Source organism: Akebia trifoliata, chromosome 5 (assembly GCF_017979445.1).
Source record: "Akebia trifoliata isolate Shusen 1 chromosome 5, ASM1797944v1, whole genome shotgun sequence".
Lineage (NCBI taxonomy): Eukaryota > Viridiplantae > Streptophyta > Magnoliopsida > Ranunculales > Lardizabalaceae > Akebia > Akebia trifoliata.
The window spans coordinates 5,591,243-5,618,582 of record NC_141379.1 but is presented as its reverse complement, the minus strand read 5'-3'; the positions used below and the strand labels follow the sequence as shown (position 1 = coordinate 5,618,582).

Here is a 27,340-nt window from a genome sequence, read left to right as displayed (position 1 = left end):
CTCAATTAAATTAGGAAAGATCTTTATAGAATAAGTACATGCCACGTAGACACTGTTCTTCTAGAATAAGAACGGGAAACCAAATGTGATATGATTCTTTTCATTATTTTTACTCTACTAGAATCCCTTAGATGACCACAATCATTATTTTTATTAATTGCTTCAAAGAATCAACCGGGTGCCGTTCTTATAAAATAGGAATGATATCTACATGGCAATATTTGGTTGGTGTTTAAAACAAGTCGTGCATGCAACTCTAGTCTTTTAAATCCAACCAAAATGTGCCATGTCGACTCCATTTGTTGCAATAGGAACGAAGCATCGTTCTAGACCAAGACTTCAAATATGAGGAATGCCGGCCTCCACCCTCTTGGGTAGGAGTGCCGCCATAACTCTCTTCAACGTGAGCAACATTTTGTGAATATTTGAGATATACTCGTATATTTTCAAACCGGTGGCAGGCCCCTTTTATGATTTTTGAGATGCCTCCTTTTGTTTTCAAATTGATGATAAGACTGGTGAAAATCTCAATTGATTGAAAAAAAGTCGAGCCCATTAGGATTTTGTATATTTTAATTAAAATAATTAATATTTTCAAATTTTAATAAAATATGAACTTATGACTAAATATCTTCTAATCTACATTATATTACATATATAAAAAAAAATACTTATTTCCAAGGTGTTTAAATGCATTTTAATACATGCTGTGGGGCACAAGTTAACAAAACCCATGTAACAATATTTTCACTTCCCATCTCAGCCACTTGTAGAAAAGTCCACGTAGTCTTCACATAGATTACATGTGAGGTCAGGCCACACATCATATGTTTGACCCACCAACTGTTTTATATCTTCTTCTACAAAAGGAATATTCTAGTGGAACGGCTGAGATGGCAGTAGACTTTCAGAATCTCTAGGAAATGTTAACCAATTTCCAACGTTCATTAGACATAGTTGGACAGTTACCAACGTTCTTTAGAAGTAAAAAAAATATACCTTTAAGTAAGAAAACTCAACAATCTCTCGACATGACGACATCTATTTTAGATTGGGTTCACACCTATCTCTCCTGTATATTTATAGTGCCACTAACCTCCCTCAAAACTTAAGTCTCAAGTCTCTCAACTAAAGACAAAAAACAGAGCTAAAAGAGTAGAGCCATGGCAGAGAGCGATGTGAAGATATTGGGAGGATGGCCGAGTCCATTCGTGATGAGGCCTCGTATAGCATTCAACATCAAATCTGTTGAATACGAGTTTCTTGAAGAGAAATTTGAAGCCAAAAGCGATCTTCTCCTCAAATCAAATCTAGTATATAAGAAGATCCCAGTACTCATCCATGGAGACAAACCCATATGCGAGTCCCTCGTAATAGTCCAATACATCGATGAGGTCTGGACCTCTGGACCATCTATCCTACCTTCTGATCCCTACGATCTTGCCATTGCTCGATTTTGGGCTGCCTACATAGACAACAAGGTTTGTATATATTTAACTAAAATTTGTGCTAGGGGGACACAATTGTGATACAATGACGTGATGGAGCGCACATAACCGTAGATGATTTTCTATGAGATATGAGTAAAAAGCATCTACAATTATTATTATTATTATTATTTTTTTTTTTGAAAGGTCAACAGGGTTAAGGCAGACCCAGACTAGCTACAACCTTATGAAAGGAAAACCCCTACGATCCTTATCAATGATAGAACTGAGGTTACAAGGGAGAACTCCACTATCTATTTCAGAACAATCCATAGAGTCTTGGGAGGAAGCAAGATAATCCGCTGCTTGGTTAGCTTCCCTGAAAACATGGAAGAAGGTGTACCTGTGGAAACTAGGAAGGAGCCTTCTAATGGCAATGACTAAGTGTATAACACTCCATGGAATACTCCATCGGTTGTTAAGAATATTGACAGCCAATAATGAGTCTGCTTGAACCTGAATGTTGAGGCAACCTTTTGCGATACACAACTTGAGCCCTTCAAGAATAGCTTGAATTTCGTGATAAATGATTGAGACTGGGTTCACTCGGCGAGCAATAACAGCAATTATCATACCTTCATGGTCTCGAATGATAGCTCCAAGACCACCTCGAGATTCTGAGTATGAGCCATCAGTGTTGAGTGCCCACGTGCCAATGTCTGGTTTTGGCCATGAGCAATAAACTCTCCTCGACTGAGAGAAGGTCGCATTAAATTCTCAAGCTTGAAGGAAGTGCCTATTGTAGTCTGTATCCTCAATCTCTATCAAGGAGTCTTCAAACTTTAACCGAATTTCTTCTTGGATCATAGAGACAATAGTGTTGTGACTATTAAATTTGTTATGAAATATCCTGTTGCACCTCTCTCTCCACAAATGATAGATGAAGGCATAGAAAATAACTCTTTTGATATCTTGAATGGTTGAGTTGCCCTTGAATGTAGATGCGGCCCACATCACCTCTTCTTCCCAATTGCCCGAGGTACGATTGTGCATACATCTCTTAAGGATTTCAGTCCATAGTTGCCTAGAATAGGAGCAGTCATAAAATAAGTGGTTCGTGTCTTCTTCATGGTTGCCACAGAGTTTGCAAGAAGCCTCAACTCTTAACCCCCAATCTTTAAGCTTTTTCAATGTTTTTAGCCTTCCTTTAAGCGCAAGCCATGCTATGAAGCTATGTCTTGGAATTCTAGCTTTGCTCCAAACAAGATGGGCCCAAATGGGCGAGTTAGAGTGAGTCATGTAGTTCTTAATAGCTGAATTAATCGAGAAGGTGCCATTGGACTTTCCTTTCCAAACTACTATGTCTTCTATGCCATGATGGATGGGAACTTCATTGAGATAATGAGCGATCTCTTGGAATGAAGCTTCTCTACCTGCTGGTATTCTCCAATTGCCATTTCTAATGATGGCAGAGACCTTCGCATGAGGGCCAACTCTGGAGTCGTTTTCAAAATCAGCCAAGTACTCGACTTTTAGAATGCCTAAGAGGTGTCAAGGGTCCTCCCATAGCTTAGTAGCATGGCCATTGCCTATGAGGTGAGAGATTAGAGGGCCAGCTTTCTCCCTCGCTTTGAGAATTTTCCTCCAACTCTAAGAAGCCTCTCTTGGCATATTAAAGGTCCAAAAGTTCTTGCCCTTTAGAAGGTGAGTTCTTACCCATCTGAGCCATAAGGAGTCTTTGTTGGCTGCTATCATCCAGGCATACTTGGTTATGGCAGCATGGTTCCAATCCGTTACGCTAACGATACCTAACCCACCCTCGAGATACGGCTTGCAGATCTCTTTCCAACTGACTGCGCTATTTGATTTCTGCTTGTCAGGCCCAGACCACAGGAACCGAGCACAAATCCTTTCCAACTCCTTCACAGCCTTGGATGGAAGAATAAAGCAGTTGCACCAGTAGACTTTGATGCTAAGGAGCACCGATTTGACAAACTCTAACCTGCCAGCGTATGAGAGAAATCTCCCCTTCCAAGAAGAGATCATCTTGGTCATTTGTTCTACAAGGGGTTGACAATGCTTGGGAGAGAGCCTAGTTGAAAGCAAGGGGAGTCCCAAGTATTTAACTGGAAGCGTACCTTTCCGAACTCCTAAGATGGTGGCAATCTCATCTTCCAAGCCTCTATCTCTGCCGGCCAGAAAGATTGAGCTCTTGTCGTGGTTCACTTCCAAACCAGTGAGGTCCCTGAAATGATTTAGCACATCAAGAATGGCTCTAGCACTTTTACGGTTGGCTTTGGAGAAGATGAGAAGATCATCCGCAAAACACAAATGGGTTATGTTTTGCTTATTACATCTCGGATGGTAATCCAACAGCCCTGCCTGAACTTTCTCTTGGAACAAGGGGTTGAGAGTTTCCATGATGAGCACAAAGAGGTACGGTGATAGAGGATCCCCTTGCCTAAGTCCTCTTTTCCCTTCGAACCACCCAACAAATGAGCCATTGAAAGAAATTGTGTAAGAAACAGTAGTCACACACTTGAGGACCCAATCGATGTATCTCTGTGGGAACTTGAAAGCCGAGAGGCATGCATGGACAGCTCCCCAGTCCACAATGTCGTATGCTTTCATAAGATCTACTTTGAGAGCTACTTTCGGGCTCGTGTTCTTCCTGTGGTAGTTCCTAACCAACTCGTGAGCAAGGAGAATGTTGTCTGCAATATTCCTACCTTTGATGAAGGCTGACTGGTTTAGCCCCACAAGTTTATGAGTGACCTGACTAATCCTGAAGGTAAGGATTTTCGAAATAATTTTGTAAATAACATTACAGCAAGAAATAGGTCTAAAATCAGAAAAACTCATAGGCATATCAACTTTAGGAATTAAGGATATGGAGGTTGCATTAGTCTCCCTCAACAAATTGCCACTACGGAAGAAGTACTTGACAGCTTCAATCAGATCTGAATTGATGATATCCCATGTTTTATGGTAGAAACATGCATTAAAGCCATCTGTCCCCGGAGCCTTGAAAGGGTCCATGCTAAATAAGGCATGATGAATTTCACTGTCATGCACATCATCAGCAAGGAGGTTCTGGTCTGAACTATCGAGATGGCTCGTAAGGTTGAGGGCTGCCCAGCTGGAGAGATCTCTAAGAGGTGGTGGGGAGCCCATAAAATTCTTGAAGTATTCAACTGCTGCTTCTTCGAGTTCAGATGCATCGGTGATAGGATGCCCATTCCTATCGAGAATAATGGAAATCCTGTTACGGGCCCTTCTAGCTTTAAGGGAGTGATGGAAGAATGCATTGTTACGGTCTCCCAATTTAAGCCAATTGACTCTAGATTTTTGCTGGAGCTCAGACTCTACAGTTCTCAAGGAGGTTGCATAGGCCTTAGACAGCTTCTTTTCTTCATGTGCGGCACCAGGGAGGAAAGGGTGGGATTGCACGGATGTCTGAACAAGAGTCAACTTACTTCTAGTGTTCCTGATTTCTTGATCCCTAGTCTGGTTTTTAACCATGTTCCAAGCTCGAAGTTTGGCTTTAACAGCCTTAAGCTTGAGGGTGAATCTGAGCAGTGGGTGCCCCACCACCCTAGTGTTCCAAGCTTCCTTGACTACATCAATGAAGTCTTCTTCTTGAGCCCAATGATTGAAGAACCTAAAAGGCTTCTTCCCTCCTGTTGGTGTCTTGGCTGTAGAAATAATGCATGGGCTGTGGTCTGATAGCCCACTAGGTAAGAATATGGCCTCAGATTCATTAAACTCATCTATCCATTCTACATTTACGAGGGTTCTATCAAGCTTGGCCCAAATCCTTCCAAACTCTTGTTTGTTATTCCATGTGAATTTAGCCCCAAAAGCCTTAATGTCTTCCAGGTTGCTGTTGTTCAAGCATTCTAAGAATTCTTCAGTTGCTGCCAGGTTAACTTTCCTACCACCTAGCTTCTCAGTTTGGCTCTTTACACAGTTGAAGTCACCAGTGAGAACCCAAGGCATTTTCATGATTCTGGCAGTAGCAACAATATCTTCCCATAGGCTTCTTCTTAGGACCCTTTTATTATCTCCATAGATGACTGATAGAAAGAAATCTTTGCAATCCTTAGAGTTGACAAGAACGTGGATTCTTTGATCTGATTTGTTGACAAGGAGGATGTTAACGACAGAGGGATCCCAGCATAACCAGATTCTGCCGTTGATGGCTTTGTCGTAGTTATCTATCCTCCTCCAAAAAGGGCAGATTTTCTTCATGATCATATCTGCATTGTGGCTTCTGACTTTAGTCTCTATAAGCCCAATAATGACTAGCTTATTGTTGCTAATGAGGTCTCTTACCTCTCTATGTTTAGCAGGGTCATTGAGGCCCCTAATATTCCAAGAGGCTAAGTTCATTGAGAACTAGTCTCATTTGCCCCCTTTTTTTCTGGAGGTGTTTCAGTCTAAGTATTGGTGCCATTCAGCTCTTTTTGTCTGGCCTCAGGGTCTGTTTTAAGGCTAGATCTTGGTGATCCCTTGTGTTCTTTCTTCCCTTCCCTAGCCATTGGAATGAAAGATGCTTTTGATCCACTAGCCTCTCCTAGAGTTGAGTTTGTGTCAGCCAATACTTGGAATCTGTTAGCTGAAGGACTGCTTTTGTTCTTCTTGTTCCTTTTCCTAGGTGGGCCTGAACTCCCTCCACTACCAATTATGATCCCCCCGGGGGATAGGTAGTTGGTTGTCTGACCTATAATAATGGCTGCTTCTACTGTCTTAGGATCAGGAACTATGGAGCATCCACCTACCTCTTCTCCTGAGGCCCATTCCTCGTCTTCTGACATCTCCCCTTCTTCCTTTTGGTTGTCACCTTTATGTTGGCTGTCTTCCTGTTGCCTCACTAGCTCATTAGTGGTCCCTGCCTTGTGGTAAGGCTTTGCCTTGTTGTGAGTAACTTTGGACCAACCTACATCAGTATCAGCATGTCTACCTGCATCTGCTGCCTTGGCATTCCCTGTTGCAGCATTCTCACATGGTGAATCCTTATGAGTTGCTGGGTTATTAGAATTTCCCCCATTGGGGCATTTAGAATCCGAGTGCCCAAAGGTTCGGCAATGGCTGCATTTGGGTGGATACCAATCGTATTCTACTCTGACATCAGTTCGCACCTCATTATTAATCCTCACCTTGAGGATTCTAGGAAGATCTGAATCAGCTCTCACTTCAACACACACCCTGGCAAAGGATAACCTGCTGCCATCCTCTGTGGTTTTGTCCATGTGCAAGGGTTTGCCCACTCCACTGGCAACATAGCCCAGGCCTCTCGGGGTCCAAAGGTGCTTCGGGAGATTGTATAGCTTGATCCACAAAGGTATGGCAGCCTTTTCTCTCTTCTCCAATTCCACAAGGGGGTCCCATTTCTTTACAACCATGAGTTTCCCTCCAACAAACCAAGGGCCTTTGTCTAGGATTTCATGCATCTCTTCCTCCTCTCCAAACCTGAAATAGAAGAGTCTGTTGTCATCAGAACAAACCTCAAGAGCACCTTTGACTTTCCAAAGTGCAGTTACTGTGTTCTTGACCAGAAGGTAAGGTACTTTCACATTGAAGAAGTGCCCTATTATGCATTTATCCCACTTCACCAGCCCTTCTTCCAGCACATCATTAGGACAGTCAATAAAGACATTCTTGCCCTCTTTGGAAGGCTCAAAGAAGGGTATCTTGACTGTGCTTTTTGTTGATGCTGTAGAGTGAAAGAGCTTTGCCCAAGGCTTGGGAATTCCCCCCCCCCTCTAGTTGCCTTACCAACATTGGGACCTACCAAGTTGACTGGCCCATTCTTGTTTCTGTCCTTTGAGGTGTCACTGGTCGAATCCTTGGGTGGTCCCCTACTTTCCAAGCTCTTGGAATCCTTATTAAAAGGTCCCCTGCCTTTGCCTGTTGGAGGATCTTGGGATTGGGAGTTTTTCCCCTTCTTGTTCTCCGTAAAAAGCCCTGTTTTGTTTGTCTTAGTAACGGTGACTCCAACGAATTCATTCCAGACAGCTCCATCTTCCCCCATCTGTGGTTCACCACCTCCCACCAGATCTATATTCTCAGCCTCATCTGCCCAAGTCTGCTTGGGATCAGCCATGGTTGATGCAGATCTCAAAAGAGGGGGAAACCGAACCACATCCTTGATCCCTCTTTCAGTTTCAAGTTTCAACTCTAAAGTCTAAACACAAGAAATCCTCTTCGAGCGGAACCAATCGCAGCAAAAGCTTACAAGAGATGAATAGCTTCCGATGGTAACAATGATGAATTTGAGTCAGCGAAGGAGGCAAGGAGGTGCAGTAGATTCTGCAGGTAGCTGGAATTATGTGCATGCCACCACGCCATTTGTGTCACAACTGTGTCCCCCTTTCTATTACTCTAACGGTAATGTATATTTAACGGAGAATGCTATAACTACCAAGACATTAGGAGGATGTTAGCATTCTTTAACACTTTTTTTAGGAAAATGTTGAAATGACAAAAAGTATTTATTGAGATTCTCACAAGTCTGACGTGGGATGTGCACATAACCATAGATGTGTTTCCTTGTGATACGAGTAAAAATCATCTACGGTTATCTATGCATGTCCACGTAAGAATTGTGAGTATCACAATAAATCCCGTGTCACTCCAGCTCACTCCAGCACGATTCTTTTTTGTTTTTGTTTTTTCCATTAAAACTTTTATTCATTTTGTCTTTTAGTGAAAAATTAATACTTTTGTTCGTTTTGTCTTTTGTAAAAATGTTTATTTGCATTGATTGTCTAATCATTTATTGTAAGCAAGACATTTAATTTTAAAAATTAAATGTTCTTAACACTTATTATGTAGTAGACAAGTTTTTATTACGTAAATAAGTATTTATTATGTAAAAAGACTAATATACATTTGTCTTTTCACTAAAAGACAAAATGGATAAGGGTATTATTATTGTTAAAAAAAAGTGTTATAGAATGTTAATATCCCCATGAGGTTTTAGACGTTAGCATTTTTCATATTTAATTAACTTCAACAAAATATAAAGACCCTCTAATTACTTTCTTATCAATGCTTAAATAATTGGGTTATTTATTGATTTAGACATACCCATTTACGTTCGGGTGAATTATTTGAGATACCTCTTTTTATTTTCAAACTGATGACATATCCCTTGACCCCATTCTTCTTTGGAAGACACTATAAATGATTTAAATGCCTTTGTCTTTAATCTCTCATCTCCTGCTAGTTGCCCAAACTCCTTTGAGGTTTGAAGATTTAAGGAAATGTTGTTCTAAGGTTCAAGAAAGTATAAAATAAAATTTTACCTTATAAGGAATTTTGGGCAAAAAAAATCAAGGGTTTTTTATTAAATATATTATGAAGATGAGGGTATTTTGTTCATTATATTTTTCCGTAGAGTAGACTACGCTCAAAAAGTATGTCATCAGTTTTGTGGGCATCTCAAATATTCGCCAAAACATGGAGGTCAAAAAAGGAAAAAAAAATTGCTCACAGAAATCCAAGTTCCACCAATCACATGAACCTTCGTGTATTGAATAGCATCCTTAATTTGCAAAATTACCCTTGCATGTAGGAAAATAATTTGAACGAATTGTGTAACTTAATAAGTTGGTTTTTGTTGTTGGTAGTGGCTCATTCTTATGTTTGCGATCGTTAGCGGAACAAGAGACAAGGCAGAGGCGGCCAAACAAGTGATTGCTGCGAATGAAGTGTTGGAAGAAGCCTTCAAGACTCTTAGCAAAGGTAAGGATTTCTTCGGTGGAGAACGAATTGGGTACGTTGACATCACACTTGGGTGCTTCTTGACATGGCTCAAGGTATGCGAGAAGATTGTGGGCTCGAAGTTTCTTGATGAGATGAGGAGAAGACTCCTTGTCTTGTCGGTTGGGCTGAGCGCTTTTGTGCTGATGGTGCTGTGAAAGAAGTGATGCCCGAGACTGACAAATTGTTCGAATTTGCTAAGCTTTTCTATCATATTATGTTAAGCCATGAAATGTTATTATGTATTTCGAGGAATTAAGTCAATTATATTGACCTACTTTTTTATTTAGTTTTTAAAAAAATATTAAAAATAAATTATGCTATTGTCTATCTAAAATAAGAATTTTTTAGAAGAAGAATTTGACAAATGAAATATACAATTTGATGAATCTTACCATGATTATGAAAGAAAAATTAGAACATTCAAAATTTTATTTTGGGGAATTTTTCAATGATACAAAGTAGGAACTTCTATGAAAAATCATTATAAAAGATATTGGGTTGGTAAGTAGTTTAGTTGGTTCTTTTTTTACTACTTATGTCGGTCTTCTTGAACCCCTAATCTTTGTGTATAGGATTTATGTTCTAATTAATTCTATACTTAGAAAAACAATGAATAAATGATCTAGCAAACATAAGCAAAACATCAGTATTCTCATAGTCTACTCAAGACACAGTGAAGATGTTCAGACAAATATGTTTAGTGGGACACTCAAGGTGGGATATTTACATTGAAAATAATATATACATATATATATATAATAGGAATTGTAAGACTAAATGCACATGAACTCTAGAAATAGAGGTTTTTTTAATCACCTTGCAATATTATCATTTAATTTCAACCCAAAAATTCCACCTTGAGCAAATTGGAGCAATTCTTCCTGCTTTACCTATATGCCACAAATTGTAAACCATATTGTATATTTTACTATATATAGATGAGTAATATAATTAGAACTAACCTTTAAAACTTACTGAACAATAAATAAATAATAATTGTAGAAATTATCAAATATATATAAATGATAATTGGGCCTCTAAAGAATCTATCTCATATAAAGAAAGAGATGGTATGTCATGCAAAAGACTGAAGTTACATGCAAATAGAAGTGAAAACATGTTAACCAGACATTTTGTGATCTACACCAAACTCATGGACTAAGCAACAAAAAAATAAACTTGGAGTCTAACAAGCCTCACTAAGTTAGTAAGAATTTCACCATTACTAAGGGTCATTGGGCACATCTCTTGGCATATGAAAACATGATCTAATGCTTCAGGGTTGTTAGAGAACAAAATTATATAAACTTAGTGTTGCGGTGTTGGATTGCTGATGTGATAATCCAATTGAGCAAAAGACCATTAGTAAGGCTTAAAATCTTAATATGTTAGTAAGGAAAGTGTTATGCAAAAAGTTGTGAACTAATACAAGGATATTTTTCATATTATCTTGTGCGATTAATTTTTATTAGTAAAAAACCTTAGTCGCACAAGTAGTCGTCACTAACTCATGAGTCATAATAAACGTGACCTTGATCACTCCTTTTTCAAAGGATCATAAAACCCATTAAGAATTTTCTTTATGTCCCTTCTCTATATTGTGTGCTGACTACTTGTACGACTAATCTAAATCCAATTGGACTTGGGCTATTGAAACATTGTATGATGTTTTTCTCATCATAGTCTATTATAACCGATTTCATTTTTTTTTTTTTTGACAAGTTTATAGTACTTGCTATATTTTTCTTGGGGAAATAGTTGTTTTTGATGAAATTCATCTAGCGTAAGGATAAAAAGAAAGAAAGAAAAATCCTAATCAATTTTATGTAGTACTTGTGTCAATTGTTGCTTCAGGATACTCTTGATCGTGTTCTATTCAATGTTCCAAAACTCTCTCTCTCTCTCTCTCTCCACACACACACACACACACACACACACAATTGTGTCTTTGGTTTGAAGCATTACTTCGTGTTTGATTAATAAATATCTACCAAGACTCAACCTTATATAAAATTACGTGTCGTGACACACTCTTTATGTATTCTGTAATTAACACATGCAAAAGGTATAAGAATGCAGAGGGATATTACATTCTCAACCTGAAAAATCTTCAATAGAGAAAAAATCTCTTTTATTTTCACTTTAAAAGTTTGGCAAATTTACCAAAACATGCACAACTTTTCGTTTATTTACCAAAATGGTACACTATTCAAAATATTTCCGAAAACGGTAATTTTACCATTTTAGGAATTAATTTTTTTACCAAAACGGTAAAAACAGTAAAATGTATTTTTTTATACCGAAAATACCCTTTTTATTTTTTGACTAAAATTACGAAAATAAAATTGATTTCGGTAAAAAAAAAATTGTAAATACATATGATTGTTTGATTATCGAAAGAGAGTGAATCTTTTTAGTTGGATTTTCATTTTTTTTAAGGTTAAAATTATAAATACATATGTAAAACAAAAAAAGGGTATTTTCGGTATTAAAAAAATACATTTTACTGTTTTTACCGTTTTGGTAAAACAAATTAATTCCGAAAACGGTAAAATTACCGTTTTCGGAAATATTTTGAATAGTGTACCGTTTTGATAAATAATTTCAAAAACTCTACCGTTTTGGTAAATTATTCTAAAAGTTTTTTGTACCTTAAAAAAAAAGGAAGAAAATCTGATTGATATTTTTGTTTAGGCGTTGCGCGTAATATTTCATGCAGTGATAACTTACTACAGTAAAGTAAATGAAATTATTTTTTAAGTATTTATTCACCTTGAAAGTCTATATGGATTATTATTTGATGTTATGATAAAGAAGATATGTTGCTTTCAAGAATCATGGAGATCTCTAATGGTAATGGGTTTATCAAGGAATCGAGAATTCATAGTAGTGGGTGCATCATGAATTGTAAATTAGATATGACAATGTGTTTAGGTTTCTTGAAGGGAAAACAAAATATGGATCCTGTATATCCTTCACCAACTGTTATATGGTTAAACTACTAAAAATACTTATGCTCTTTTTTTCTTTTATTCTTTGAAAATTTTTATGCAGCATTAGGTGTAAAATAATTATTAATGAATTGCATATGAAAGATGTATGATTTTTGTAAGCTCATTTACTTGAATTCCCTTCATTGTTTCAGAGTTCACAGGGTTATTGAAGAAGAATTTGGTATGGGCATTGTTGATCCAAAGCCTGCACCTTCACCTTCTTCAAAATCTTTGGTCATAGTTGTGCCAAATGGTTCTGCTATTAATATTTCTCAAATCGGGCCCGTTGGGTCAAGGAATGGCTCCTCCAGAACCCAACTTGCAGATTCTTGGAATCATTTAGAGACCAAACATTGCAAGCAAAACCTATAAGATGGATTGTAGTGAGTAGCTATGTGGAGGTCGACAGTATGACATGTTGTATTCCTATTATTTATGATGGACATGAGAAAGTGTTGGTCACTTAGACATTGCATTGTGACTTTTTCAATACTCTCAATAGCTCTTACAAATTTATAAAACACCTACTTGATTCATCATCATCAATAATAGAGAAATGGTTAAAAAAAGAAGAGAAATATAATTTCTCTAATCATAAACGTTTACGTTATTATTTAGAATTGTGCCTGAATGGTATACTTGGAACAGCTTAAGACCATTTTTAGAATCTGAAAGAGTTTTCAACCGTTTGAAATCTTTAACGCCGCCTCAGTAAAAAAATGGGCTAAAAACCATTCATAATTGCCTTTTTGTTGTTGTAATTTTTGCTACATTTCTCATTGCCAAAGCGACATGCATGCTTGCTATTTGATCGAAGGAAAGTATCATAGTGGAAAGATTTGTGATGCGGATTTTCAAGTAGTCATCGTGAAATTTTGTGGTACCTTTCTTTGATTATATATGGATTTAAATGTTATTAAACAAAATGGATCGATCCATTTTGAAATTTATGGTGAGAAAATCATCCTCACAAAAAATCAATCATTCTGAAATTTCTTTAAAACGTGGAGTTCGATGCTTACTAATGTTCTTTTAAGTGTAAAGGTCGTCAATTGGGAAATACCTTTAGTAAAAGAAAAATATCCACGTGCAACGCATGTGCATTTTACTAGTATTTAGAAATATCATCTTCTATTTTTTGGATGGGTAAGCTGGACTTGAACCAACGACCTCAAAGTTGTTTTACAATGTGTCAAACCAACTGAGCTATGGCTCTAAGCACTTATTTAGACTTATCATCATTCTCGCTATCTCTCAAGAAAAATCATCAAGAAGATATCTTCTTCTCAATCAAAATGCAATTGGCATCAAGATTGACAAATAAGTGGTGATCTCCAACAAGCATAACAGACAATTTCGACCATCCATAAACTATTTAGGTATTGAAGCTAGGGTTGTGTGTATTGAATGTAACCAATCTCAAGTTCCTTGATCACAAGGACCATGCGATTGCGGGAATGTGTTAGAGTAATAGTTTATTAATGTGTGTCGAGATACACCAAATCATATTGGTGTTGTAGTTACGGTAGTCATGTGGTTATGTGAACCGAATGGATGTAAGCATTATCTATTTAATCGAATCCCCCGGAGATTAATGTATCTGGTTTAATCCATTTATCAAAACTTTTCAGTTTATATAGAAAATTGAACAAGTTTATATAACATGTATTAATTAATTTTAAAATGAAAGAAAGCTGTGAGTCATACATAGTATAAAAAATAAAAATTGGTTGTACCCGTCAGATAGAATCTAACGGTTCTGGTTCCTATTGATTCGATTCCATTTTAGACCCATTTCTAATCGATTCCAATAAAAAGGGAACTAGATTAGGGTTTTCGGTTTTGGTTCCGGTTAAATAGGTATCCATTAACACCCCTACATAGAGCACCATATCACATCCAAATCCCCCAAGTACATGATGCAATACCCCAAAATCCCTTTAGTTGGCCAATAAGGAGGCTTGAACTCAAGACTTCTCCTTTTTGGAGGGAGGCTCTGGCCACTACGGTCCAACTAGGAATGCAAAACGATGGTCCAGGCCAAATGTGACCCGGACTATCGTTAGGACTAAATAGTAATGGGCTGAGCTTCGATCAGGGATCAATAAACGGGGTTTGTAAATGGGCCTGGGGAATGGAATAAAACCATTTGTAGGGAGGGAGGCAACGGTCGTTAGTGGGCAAGGTGGGCGGGCACAAAAGCCAAATGAACCACTATAACAATAGATGGGCTTCATGTTGGGGATAAACCAACAGGCTTTTTTATGGGCCGGGCTGAATTTTGGTCTGGGTGACGGTCCCTCTGGACCAAATTTGCATCCCTAGCTCCAACTATTTGGGATGGTGATGGAACCTTCTTTTAGATTCAATCCATTTAAACCTACTATTGGGCTAGGATTTACATCAAAATACTGAGCCTTTCGAAATAATTGGTTTTTGCCTAGTTGGACTGGTCCAAACCCAAACCCTTAACAACCTTTATCAATTATCATATTTTCGAGTAACCAATGTTGACTTATCACTCTAACTACTCTCATTAATTCAATATAAGAAGACCAACATGTTGGACCTAGAAAAATCATAAAATACATCTGATTGATTAAAAAGAAAGTAATGACCATCGAACTTTCAGCTAATGTTAGGAGACCCATTGAAGTGCTGGAAATTGATTTTGGGCCTATTTCCAGTATACCACTAATATTGGACCTAGAATGGGTCCAATGGATTTGGTTGATTAAATGCTCTAATGATGGGAAATGGACTCAATTCTACTTTATAGCTCCACCTAGGAAAGAAAAAGGACTGGGCTGGGTAAGGCAATTTCAGCCGAATCATTTGGACTAAATAGTAGCGGTTGGGACTTTTGAAACGAATCAAGGCCCAAATCCAGTCCATTATAATTCAGGCTTCGAGCATGTTAAAAAGGCGAGTCCTGCAAGAGTAAGAAGTACTTGGAGAAGTCAATCCAAACAGATCCTTAGTCTCCAAATCATAAAATACATAATATTTTTTCAAAATAAGAGACAAAAAAATAAAATAAATTTTAATAAATTAAAGTGGTTTGTTATTTTCCAATGGGCACCAAGTGTTATTGGAAAAGAGGTTGAAGGAAAACCATTAAAAATCTCAACAAACATGTTTGAGAATAACCTAACATCCAGCTGGTGATCCATCTAACTTATGGTACATTAGGAAAAGTAAATGTTGACAATGTCACCTATGACCCCCTCCAATGGTCTGCCTTAACATCCATTCCAGGTCGTCCATCTCTTGAACACTGAAATTTGTGTCTTAATAAAGGGTCCAGATCGAGAAGTTTATGATTTTATGGACCAGAAAAAAAATACTGGATTAATGGGGTCATCAAATTGGCCAGGCAAGAAAACTTCCCAACTCGTCCTGCTCAATCTGCACATGCGAAAGGTTTGAGACTTGACTTCTTGACTCAAACAGTTGAACCTAGTGTGTCAAAATTGTCTCATGGAAACGAGAACAAAAGGACTAAGTACCACATGTTGGGCACCCAAATTGATTCCTCATTACAATGGCAATAGTGGGCACACACAACCATTGATGTGCATCCACCGACCATAAGGAGCAATGCATGCATAGGAAAATCAAATGAAGGCACATTGTGTAATCACGACATAGTTTAAGTCTTAAGGAAACAACGTACCGTACCATGATCATGATTTAATGATTTTCTTTTTTCTTTTTTTAGATAAAATAAAAATGATATAGTCAAAGAATAGGAAATCACTATTAAAAAAAAGTTTCAATTGTAAATGTATGCAACTTCTTTTGAAGAATCTTAATATTCAACAAAAATTTGTATTTATTTGATTTTTGAACGAATTTCAGGATTTAGAGGAAAAATTCTCCATTTATAGGATCTTTAGTTGCATTCATACATCAAAAAAGGAAATAAGGTTAAAGATGAGGTGAGCCCGCGAGCCAACAAGTGCTTAATCTATAACCCTAAATTCAAGCTGGTTTGATGATTTTATAACCCTTCGATTTATGAAATTTTTTTCTTTTTCTAAATATATATTATGAGTTTGAATTGTGATGTTTTACTAATAAACAAGCTGTGTATTTTGGTGTGCAACTCAACTAATATAGGTGGGCCAAAAGAATCACAATGTGCCAAGTGGAATTTTTATGTATATATGTGGATTAGACATCTTTGTCCACAAAATAAAATAAAGAAATAAATGACAAGTAGTTAATGAATCACAATCGAAGGAAGGTGATAGTGTCGGGCCTACTGAGCATTTGTAGGATCGCCAATGACAATATGTATGGTATCTTTGAGATTAATGTAATAAAAATCGTTATGATTATCTAAAGTTTAGACCTGCTTTGACAACCAATGATTGTCTATGGATCAGTGTTGATTCGGTACCAATCCAATAAGGATTGGATAGAACTCGGAACTGATCTGATAAGCATCGGATTTGGATTCTTAGGATCAAATTTTTATCTAATTTAAATATTGAGATCCAAATTCAATCCAATAATAATTAAATTGATGATACACAAAATCTAAATAAATTTCATATATTTAAACAAAAAAATCGTGATTTTCTGACTAGAAAGTCTTCACTTGATCAATACTCGACTGACGTGGCAAGGACATGAATTCGTAGATCTTTTTCTTCGGGATACTCAATTGCACATCTCCATAAAATATGTTCAATTGTGTATCCTAAGAAAAAGAATCTATGATTCTGTGTCCTTGCCACGTAAACCGAGTATTGATCGAGTGAAGACTTTCTAATCCAGAAAATCATTTTTCTTAAACAAAATGTATAAGAATATTATTGTAAGAATTTCTTAAAGAGTTTTCATGTATTATTCTAAGTGAGAATGTAAATGGTCGATCCTATGTAGGAATAGTGGTGTTAATGGATAGTCAAAAATTCGAATTCGAAAATTCGGATATTATCTGAAAATATCGGATTTGAATTCGGATAGTTTTATATATTTGAATCCTTATTGGATACGAATTTGGATATTAACATTTCGAATTCGATAATATTTGATTCAAAATAATATATAATATATATTATTTTATTTGATTAATTTTTTATATAAATAATATAATAATATATTATTTTATTTATTTATTTATTATATAAATAATATAATATATAATAAATTATTTTTTTAAATAATGAAAAATCAGTTGGATAAGAAAAAATTATGTTTTTTTATATACAAATTATTCAAATTCTAATAAGATATTATCTGATATTTGATAAGATAATAGGATTCGAATTTGAATAGAATTTTAAAGTATCTGTCGAATTCAAATTCGAATTCAGATTTGGATATTACTGTATCCGAACTGTTGACAGTCCTACGTAAGAATATAAATTATTGCTTGCGGGGTCTATTTAAACCATTGGATCGGGTCCTTTTATTGATTTAGAACCAATTCAATAGTAGGATATTAGATGGGAATTGAATCTTCGGGTATGACCCGATCCATTGACTCTCAACAAAATTATAATATGCGTCAGGTCAAGGCCAGATATTAACTGAGGGAGAGAGAGAGAGAGAGAAAGATTTGACAGAAGTGACGTCATGACAAGCACATGGGAAGCTCTATAAGGGAGGGGCACGTGGAAGGAAGATTCGGAGCCTTTTACTTTATTTGAAAAGACTAAGGAGTAAGCAGCAAGAGAACATGGATCCACCACATACCAATGGGACCAACGGGAGGGTTGGATACCCTTAAATTTCAAATCCAACTAATAAAGGCATGTGTGAGACTGTTTTGGCCAGAATAAAGTAGTCTTTGGTAGGCCCCAAACTCCCACTCCATCGCAATCTCTCTCTCTCTCTCTCACTCTCTCATTAGATTAGAAAATATGTTTGTCCATAAAAGGATATTCACACTTGACCATAGCCAAGTGACCATCAATGAAAAAATTTAAATCTATAGTATAAGTTGGTTAAGCCTTATTCAAATTTCAAAATCCTATGATCATAAATTGTTTGAATGGATGGTGTGTGTCTCTTAAACATGTAATTTGATCCATCGCGAGTCAAAAAATGCCATGTGCCACCCATTGAGTTACCGACTCTTCAATAAATTTTAACCATTAGATTTATGCATTATTTTGTATATATTATGAAATCCGTGGGGGATATAATTTCATGAGTCGGGATTTAGGAGCTGAAGCTTGAGTAGTCAAAGGTGTATCTAGCAGGCTCGAGTTATAGCTATCAAAAATTGACACCCATCAACAATCGGCAGAGAGACTGGATCATGCACGTGTAATGGCCAATCAATCAAAATTCGTCAATTTAATTTCACTTGCCACATGTTAGACTATTCGTGAAACTAGTATAAAAAGATGAGATCACTCTACATGGGAAGGAGAGTACCGTTGTCATGGAAGAGTGGATATACCAACAAAACTTATGGAAGACACACGTGTCACAACATTCAGAAGTGATTCCAATACTTGACATCCTAATCCGACAACAAGTGCCAAAGCACCACAATGTCATGGCACGAAAAAAGTTTACATTGCCGTGTGGTGAATGCCAAGTATACACAACCATAGAAAATCATATTCATAACCATTGAAACAAACAAAGGTCGACATGTGGCAAGGCATGTGAGGATGCAATCCCGAAAGATTATGTAAGTGTACGAGAGTAGACACGAAAGGTGTGATATGGCCAGAAAGATATACAATCCAACTAAAGATCCTAAAAGCCTATAAGTAGGATTCTCATGAAGAAGAAATGTATGGAGTCTTCTATTTTAACTTAAGTTTTATCCAAATTTCTTATGACTTGATCATTAGATTACTTTTAAGGGAGTTAACTGGAGAATCTCATAAGAAGAAGTGAATCGGGTTCATATCTTCTTAATTTTTTACTTTATCCATTCAGAATCAATGAAATACACACATGTTAAGGGTTACATGTTTTGAGGTTCTTGTAAGAACAAAAATCGAGATCCCATTGATCTCCCCAGCTCCATCAATCAATCACATAAACACAAAATAAAGAACGCTAGATTTTTTTTTTATAGGATTTGTTGTAGAATCCAACGACTACTTCTTTAGGCTCTGTGAGAGACATTTAACTTAAAATCATGATTCATTTAAAATTGTGATTGCATAACTTGTATTTGTCCAAGATAACTCTTCTCAATTAGGAATATTTTTCTATTAAAATTATTTCCTTTGTCAAATAAGACAAAATCATGTCATGCGGGACAATAAATTGGCTCAATGCTGATTTTAGGATATGTGTCAATTTGATTATAGAGAGATTTACTCGACAAACCTAACTGTTGCAATTTTATTACAAAAACTCCCTTGGAATTCTGACAACTCCAAGAGAAACTTACTTTATGAAGTTTGTTACCCACCAAACCTCACTTTATCAAGTTTGTTACTAAGCAAACCTGGAATGGGGATCCACGTCATAACATTCAAATTTAAGGGGTTAATTTGTTACTTAACATACCTTGGAGTGGAATCTAACAGTATCAATTTGTGACATCCAAAAACATGATTTGATTCCACAGAGTTATAAAGGATAATATTCTAAGAATTAAAAAAAATAAAAATTTGAAAATAAAAATGTTAATTTCACCGTTGAATGTTATTTTTAAATTTGGGAGTTCGGTAGACATCCATTTTCAACACCTACGATCAAAATCAAATAGGTTTTTTGTTTTTGATTTTTTTTTTAATATGAGTTTTTCCATGAAATGTATTAGGCTGTGTTGTTGGATTGATAATTTAATAATCAATATAGGCCCAACAACTCCTAGTAAGATTTGAAATCTTACTAAGTTAGTCATGTTAACATGATTCATAAAGTAAGAGAGTTTTTGTAATAAAATTGCAACAGATAGATCTACCTAACAAATCTCTCTTGAATATATCGATCTATGATTAGGAGTCTTTCTCCATTGAAATTATTTTCTTAACAAGATAAGATCTAATTTGCCATGTAGCATCATAATGGGTTTGATGCAATTCTTAGGATATGTACAAATCCAATTCCTTATATCTATAATTGACACCCCCCCCTCCCAGTATCAATAAATTAAAACAAACGACTGTGAGGAAATGGGATTACACATATCTCAAAGATTGTTTGGTGCTCTAAGAAGTTTGGATAACTTGGTTCCAAAACAAAAAGTCTAAGATAAAAGAGAAAATGCAAATCATCTAAAGATAAATACTTTTTTATAGAAATATTATGTGGATGCATAATTATGACACATAATGCGGACCAATAGAAAGAGACCATGTGACCACTAATGCATGTAGAACGTGGGTTCGATAGAAACATATAGAATAGTAAGAGTTAGTGTAATCCATTTGGTGGACAAGTAATTTCAAAAGAGCCCCACACGTGCCAACTCCCTTGAGTCCAGAATGGTACATGCCACCTCAAATTACTCAGCTAGTTATGGTCGGGTGATCTTTACAATTAAGGAAAATTGTAGAATTTGCAAAGGATTAACGCAAATCAAAGCAGAAGAATCGTTGGCTTAATTATGATTCCAATCACAATTGTATTTTCATATTAAGATTATAACTTAGAAATATAACGAATAGGAAAGAATTACAATTTTATACGAAATTAAGAGGATAAAGGTAGAAATATCCTAATTCTATAAGGTATAAGGATCAATCACATGATTTTTGACAAAAGTTACCTAAAGAGATTAAAACTCTCTTCAATTACAAAAAGGAGGATACAGGTAAAGAACTTTGGACTTTGAAATTCTGAAATTCCCTTCAGGATTTTTTTCTTGCTAACTTGATCATCGGAAGGTCTTGATCTGAGAAAATCTCCCAGAGATTTGAAACGTTTTGTAGGAATCAAATGGAGATCATCATCAAGATTCAAGTTAAGGAGTGAGGTTTTTTTAATCTAATTTTATAAATATTTAGGGATTCATTGTTTTTCTTCTTTTGAGAATCCTTAGAGTATTCTCCCATCTCGGCCATTGATTTAATGGAAAGCCTCAAACGTTGTTAGTTAATAAAACCATCTCCAGCACCAGCACCAGCACCAAATCCAATTTGCATGGACAATTAACATCATTAGGATGAATTCACCATCTAAGGTTCACATTGTCACTATTAAATTCCATCACTATCCCAAAATCTATTGGAAAATGACAGAACCATCAAATTGTATAAGAAAATAACAAATCATGAAATACGTTTTGGCTTGTTGATTATGTGGACGAGCATCAATCATTGTCTATTTCCCACTGTAATTTGGACTCTACTACCGAACGTTTTTTTAAAAGAGCATATTTATTTAATCCCTTTAAAAGCATTTCAATGTATCTTATCTTATATTTTTATTTATTATAGATTTTTTTATTTAAAAAAATAGAAAAAAATAATCTAGGAAATGAGTAAGTATCTCTACTTGTTGCTTCATCTCTATTTGTCGTCAAGCTAGTGAGCAGTCTAAGGTATCCAATGAAAATTCATGTACTTTTTGCAAAAGAATGTCTGGTATTGGAATAAGAAAAAGTAAAAGGTCTTTTAAGTAAAATAAAAAAGAAAATTACTTAATAGACCCAGTCGTATTTCTAAATGCATCCTAAGTTTTGGGGTGATCTCTTAATGTCCCTTACCTTATAAAACCATGAACTCAAATTATCAAAATTAACATTTCAAATTGTTGATCTCGATGATTCATGTTGAAACGTTGGGATTGTTGATTGTAACAAAGGTCAATGTCAATGATTAGACAAAGGTTGATTTGAATCATCGATCCCACTAATAGAAAGGTGGGTGAGGATTGTCTCCTGAGGAGGCATTAGGAAAGAAGAAGTTTATTAAATGGAGTATCAAGTTACCGTGAAAAAATTAGGGGGTAAATTTAGAAAAAAAAATCCATCCCTTGAGGTTCATTAATTCTTTTTTCCTCAAAACATACTTCAATCAAATGGTGTGACTCGAGAGATTTTTGCTCATGGACTTTTTCATCACAGTGCTCACAAACTCTCCATTGTAGGTTACTTTAGAGTCTAATGTGGGTAATATTGTGAACTAAAGATATCATTTAATTCACGTGGACTCATGTAATTGATCGATCTTAGATCCTATGAGCATTATGTGCAAATATTCTATTGTCTATGTATCTTTTTTCTAGTCGTTGGATGAGATTTTAATATAATGGTTACGATAAATTTTCTTTTTTTAAAATTGTATAATTAATATGTATGGGACGATTTTTATTATAGGGTATTTTTTTTTCTAGGGTTTATTGTGTAAGAGAATTGGATTATGGGATAAATCCTTAAAGGTGGCTCCAAAGGGGTGATTAAAAAAAAAAAAAAATAGAAACTGTGTGCCGTGATTTGCTGTGGCACAAAGAAACAGCCACATTTTTAATGTAGTAAAACTGCGGGAAAAGAGAAATTAAAGTTTTCCTCAAATTTTGTGACGAATTTTTAATGGGTTTACTTTGGGAATGATTGTGTACAGTATGATACTGCAAATAAGATAGAGGGATGGACACAGTTGGAGACATAAAGACAGAAAAAAATATATATATATGATTTAAACGACGTCATAGAAGGGTTTCTGTCTAAATAGTCCCTAAGATGCATGGTAGTTTGGTAGGATATTTAGTAAACTTTTTCTTTTTTAATGGTCCTTTGTTATTGGTGAACTCACTACTTTTTTATTTAGTGTCGAATTCTCTATTTCTTATTTATTGTCGAAATCGACACTGGTAACCCCCCGCCCTCCCCTTTTTTCATTTTTTGAATTTTTTAAATCAAAATATATGGAAATATTAATTAAAAACTTGAGATAACAACTTGTTTAGGTGATTTTAAACTAAAAGAACCATTTTTAATTAATTTTAATCTAAAAACTAAGAAAAAAAAAGTGAAAAATCTTCATTTTTTATAGATATTTTTTAAATATTTAAAAAACCTTTGAAAATGATTTTTTCTTCCTTCTTAAATCTTTTTCAATGAAATTGAGTCATCAAAACTCGATTGAGATATCAAAAGTCTAATTTTTTAGACGAAATCATTGAGTTTGAATAGTTAAGACATTCAATTGTGAGAAATGTGAGAGATGAGGTCGAGAGACCGTTAAGAAAGAGAAAATTTTATTAAATTACCTATTAAGAAATCATCCAAAACTTATGGATTATTAAAAAAAATCCTTCCACCAAAATCCTTTAAATAATTATTTTAAACAAAAAAAAAAAAAAAAAAAACAGCTTTGGTAGGGTTTGGTTTTTTCCACTCTCCCCGTCCATTGCTTCTAATGTTGAGCTAAGGGTAATGGATGCCATAGAGTCTCTCTGATGCACGATACCTGTAGGTGGGTTAGGTAGCACCCCTGCTTTCCTCACTGGGCCCACACCCATCTCGCTCGCTCGCTCTCTCTCTCTCTCTCTCTCATTCAGTGCCAACTCATTTCTCCATTTTCTCAAGTAAACCCCTCTTCAAAATAACACATTAAGTTCTTTTCTTTAATAAAAAACAGACACCTATCTCTATAACACTTGGATTAAAATCCCTACCAAAAAAGGAACTTAAAATAATTATAAAAAAAAAAAAAACATGAATTACAGCCACTTCTTGTTTTCCTCAAGGAACCCACTTCTCAGTTCTATAAAGAAAAATATAAAATATAGACATTTCTTAGCTTCGGCAACTAAATTACTAAAGAATTGAGTATTATATCCCCACTTCAGATTTAAAGTGAGGAAATTTGAGGTGTTGCTCACAAATACAGTCCCCCAAAATAGTGTAGTGTAGATTGGGCTGATTGATTTGATATCAATTTGATTAGGATCAGTTTGAAGTACTCCAAATGATTGGATAATATCGGATTGGACTATTAGTAGATGGGACTTATGTAATATTAAAATCCAAACTGGTCCAATAACAATCGTATCGGATCCAAATCAGGCCAAGTTCATTTGATATGAAAAATCTAAATAAGTTTCAAATATTTAAATAAAATGTATAATACAATTTATACACTTTTACACATTTTATTGGATTTGGACATTTTTTTCAATCCAAAATCAATTTGATAAGATATTTCGATCTGAACCTTATCGGATCAGATCCTTATCTAAATCCAAAGCCTTTATCCAACTCAAAAGTACTTGGATTGGATAAGGAATGATCCAAAATATATTGATTTTTCGGATCAGGATCTAATAAATTACTCATTGGATCAATACCAATCTGATTTGAACCGCATTCATTGACAGCCCTATTATAGCGTCTGCCGAGTAAATTTTTGCCCCACCTTTGGTAGGCCTTCACACAAAATAATAACCCAGTTGATCATATTTATCACCAATTTTTATTTGAAGCCATAACCAATGAGGGTTGGCATAGTGGCCTCGACCTCCGGAGAGGTCTTGAGTTCAAGCCTCCTCACTGGCCACCCACTAGGATTTATCTCGGCTTACTGATCGATGTGTGTGCATGATTTGCTCCAAGAGTCCAATTGCCTCACCCCTACTAATCGGGACTACGAGTCTAGACACCTCTGTTATTAGAAAAAAATAAAAATTTATTTGAAGCCCTAATGTTTTCAGTTAAATTTGTTATTCAATTTCATGGTGAACATGCTCATATTTAACTACCAATCTGATTTTTTCATGTGAGGTCCACCTAAGAGGGCCAAAAGTTAATAGATTAGTAGTATTTTCCTTGACGAGCACAGGAGACAGGTATTTATGGTCAATAGCTTATATTTACTACACATGTATTAAGATCTAAACATATCCTTCACCTCTGGAAAATGAAATAAAATTATATATAAAGAACTTATCCAGCTTGTATGATATCCATCACAACTCCTTACATTTGAACACTTGTTCTCACAAATTTTTTTATGTATTATTTTAAATAATCAAAAAAAAAAAAAAAAAGAGTTCTTGTGATATATGAGAAGTCTCTCACTCTAAACTCTAAAGCTCTCCACTCCTCTCCCTATCCATCTCTCCTCTCCATGAAATAAATGATCAGATCATCATCACATCTTTTTAGATTTATGACACCACAGTACCTAAGCCATGACTTGCAATGAAATGGCCTTCTTCCCTTCCAATTTCATGTTACAAACTTCTAATGATGAAGAGGATCATCACCACCCTCCCAGCTCTCTCAGTCCAATTCTCCCCAACTACACTCCTCAAAACTTCCATGGTCATCTCTCTCTCTCTCTCGCTCTCTCTCTCTCTCTCTCTCTCTCTCTCTCTATTATCTCTTAATGGGTTTGAATTGTTTTTTGTGGTGTAGGTGTTGCATCACTTCAAGGGAAGAGATCCATGTCATTTTCAGGTGTTGACATGTGTCATGAAGATATCAATGGGGATGAGGATTTATCTGATGATGGTTCACAAATTGGAGAGAAGAAGAGGAGACTTAATATTGAACAAGTGAAGACACTTGAGAAGAACTTTGAGTTGGGTAACAAACTTGAACCTGAGAGGAAAATGCAGCTAGCAAGAGCTCTTGGTCTGCAGCCAAGACAGATAGCTATATGGTTTCAAAATAGGAGGGCAAGATGGAAGACAAAGCAACTTGAGAAAGACTATGATCTCCTAAAGAGACAATTTGAAGTAATTAAGGCTGATAATGATTCTCTCCAAGCTCAGAATAAGAAACTTCATGCAGAGGTAAGAGTTTAATTGAATTATGCTTTATTTGAATCACTTTATTAATTATTTATTTTTATGGGTTTTTATTTTTATTTTTATCTAGATCTTATAAGATCCTTGATTTTGGTGTAGGATATTTAATTTTGTAAATTTTCTTTTATGGGATTGAACAATTTTAAATTTTGTGTTTAGTATTGTGTTGAAGATGTTATTGGGTCTTGGGTTTGCTTTCTGAAGTTGGTTTTTGTAACTTTATGATCTTATGGGATATGAAGCAAAATTTTCAAATGTTTGCATGGGAATCTAGTTTGGGAATTTTGATTATTTTGAAAAGGGTTTTGGGCTGTTGACTTTACGGTGGATCATGCTTTTCAGGAGAGCCTTTATTTATATTGGTTGATTTCTTGAACCAATTAAACATGATTTTCAAATAAAATATATTAATTTGTCCTTCCTCCATTATGAGAAATCATAGCTCAAGAACAGAAATTCTCTAATCACATATCTAGGATAGCTCATATAATTTCAATTGACATATATAGTTGCCACTTTACATTTTGTAATTATGTTCAAAAAATTATTAATATGGGTCTATTTAGTTTTCTTTCATTTAACTTTTTATTGATTGGTGAATCTATTTATTGCAGATATTGGCACTGAAAAGCAGAGAACCCACAGAATTCATCAACCTCAATAAAGAAACTGAGGGTTCATGCAGCAATAGAAGTGAGAACAGCTCTGACATAAACTTAGATATGTCAAGAACATCAGCAATTGATAGCCCTCTCTCTTCCCACCCAACAAGACCCATCTTCCCATCATCCATCAGACCCCCAAATGTAGCCCAAATCCTTCAAAACTCCTCAAAATCAAACCTCAATTGCCCAAAGATCAACGACGAAACCTTCGGCAACATGTTTTGTACCATCGACGACCAGCCCAACTTTTGGCCATGGACCGAGCAGCACCAGCTCCATTGAATCGAATTCATTTCATCAAACCGACAAATACCCAATTCACGGCTGGGCGCAATAATCTTAATTAAGAGGGAAATTGGGTTATTTTCATTAGCTTAAATTTCAATTGGGCTGAAGATCAATTTGGGAGAAATAAATCTTGCGTTTCTTTGGATTAAATACCATCTTTCCCAAACTTTAAGAAATGTTTATTAGTTTAAGTTGTATCATAGGAAGCAATCTAAGTTAAATTAGCTATGCTAGGGACTGGTTTCAGCTCTAGCATGAGCCATGAAATAAAGGGTTTTATATTCCTTAAACTTTTATCTATTCTGCTTTGGGTTACTTAAATAAGGTAAAAAAAAAAAATTGCAAGTTTTGTGGAGAAAGATTGTGTGATGAGGTAGGCTGAGTTCATCTACCTATAATAAAGGTTAAAGGGTGAAGAAATTATACACAAAATTAATAAAAAAATAAAGAGAGAGAATCAAAACACACATTCCAAGAGAAAAGAAGACAAACAGAAGATGGAGAAAAA

General features: G+C 35.5%; 1 protein-coding gene and 1 pseudogene across 2 annotated transcripts; both read left to right on the top strand.

Moving 5' to 3' along the window:
• The first annotated feature begins 1,131 nt into the window (after positions 1-1,131).
• LOC147401226 (glutathione S-transferase U17-like) lies at positions 1,132-9,463 on the top strand (annotated as a pseudogene). Its single transcript, XR_015178366.1, has 2 exons — positions 1,132-1,481; positions 9,062-9,463. The product of XR_015178366.1 is annotated as a glutathione S-transferase U17-like (transcript).
• A 15,611-nt stretch (positions 9,464-25,074) lies between these two features.
• LOC147401225 (homeobox-leucine zipper protein ATHB-13-like) lies at positions 25,075-27,122 on the top strand. The gene is made up of 3 exons (XM_086442416.1): positions 25,075-25,391; positions 25,485-25,864; positions 26,494-27,122. Exons 1-3 carry the CDS (start codon positions 25,259-25,261, stop codon positions 26,824-26,826), a joined length of 846 nt encoding a protein of 281 aa, XP_086298542.1. The 5' UTR covers positions 25,075-25,258; the 3' UTR covers positions 26,827-27,122.
• Positions 27,123-27,340: the final 218 nt, after the last annotated feature.

Coding starts and splice junctions, on each gene's coding strand:
- LOC147401225 (XM_086442416.1), top strand. CDS start 25,259: ATGACTTGCAATGAAATGGCCTTCTTCCCTTCCAATTTCATGTTACAA. Junction 25,392..25,484: donor CACTCCTCAAAACTTCCATG/GTCATCTCTCTC, acceptor TTTGTGGTGTAG/GTGTTGCATCACTTCAAGGG. Junction 25,865..26,493: donor ATAAGAAACTTCATGCAGAG/GTAAGAGTTTAA, acceptor TATTTATTGCAG/ATATTGGCACTGAAAAGCAG.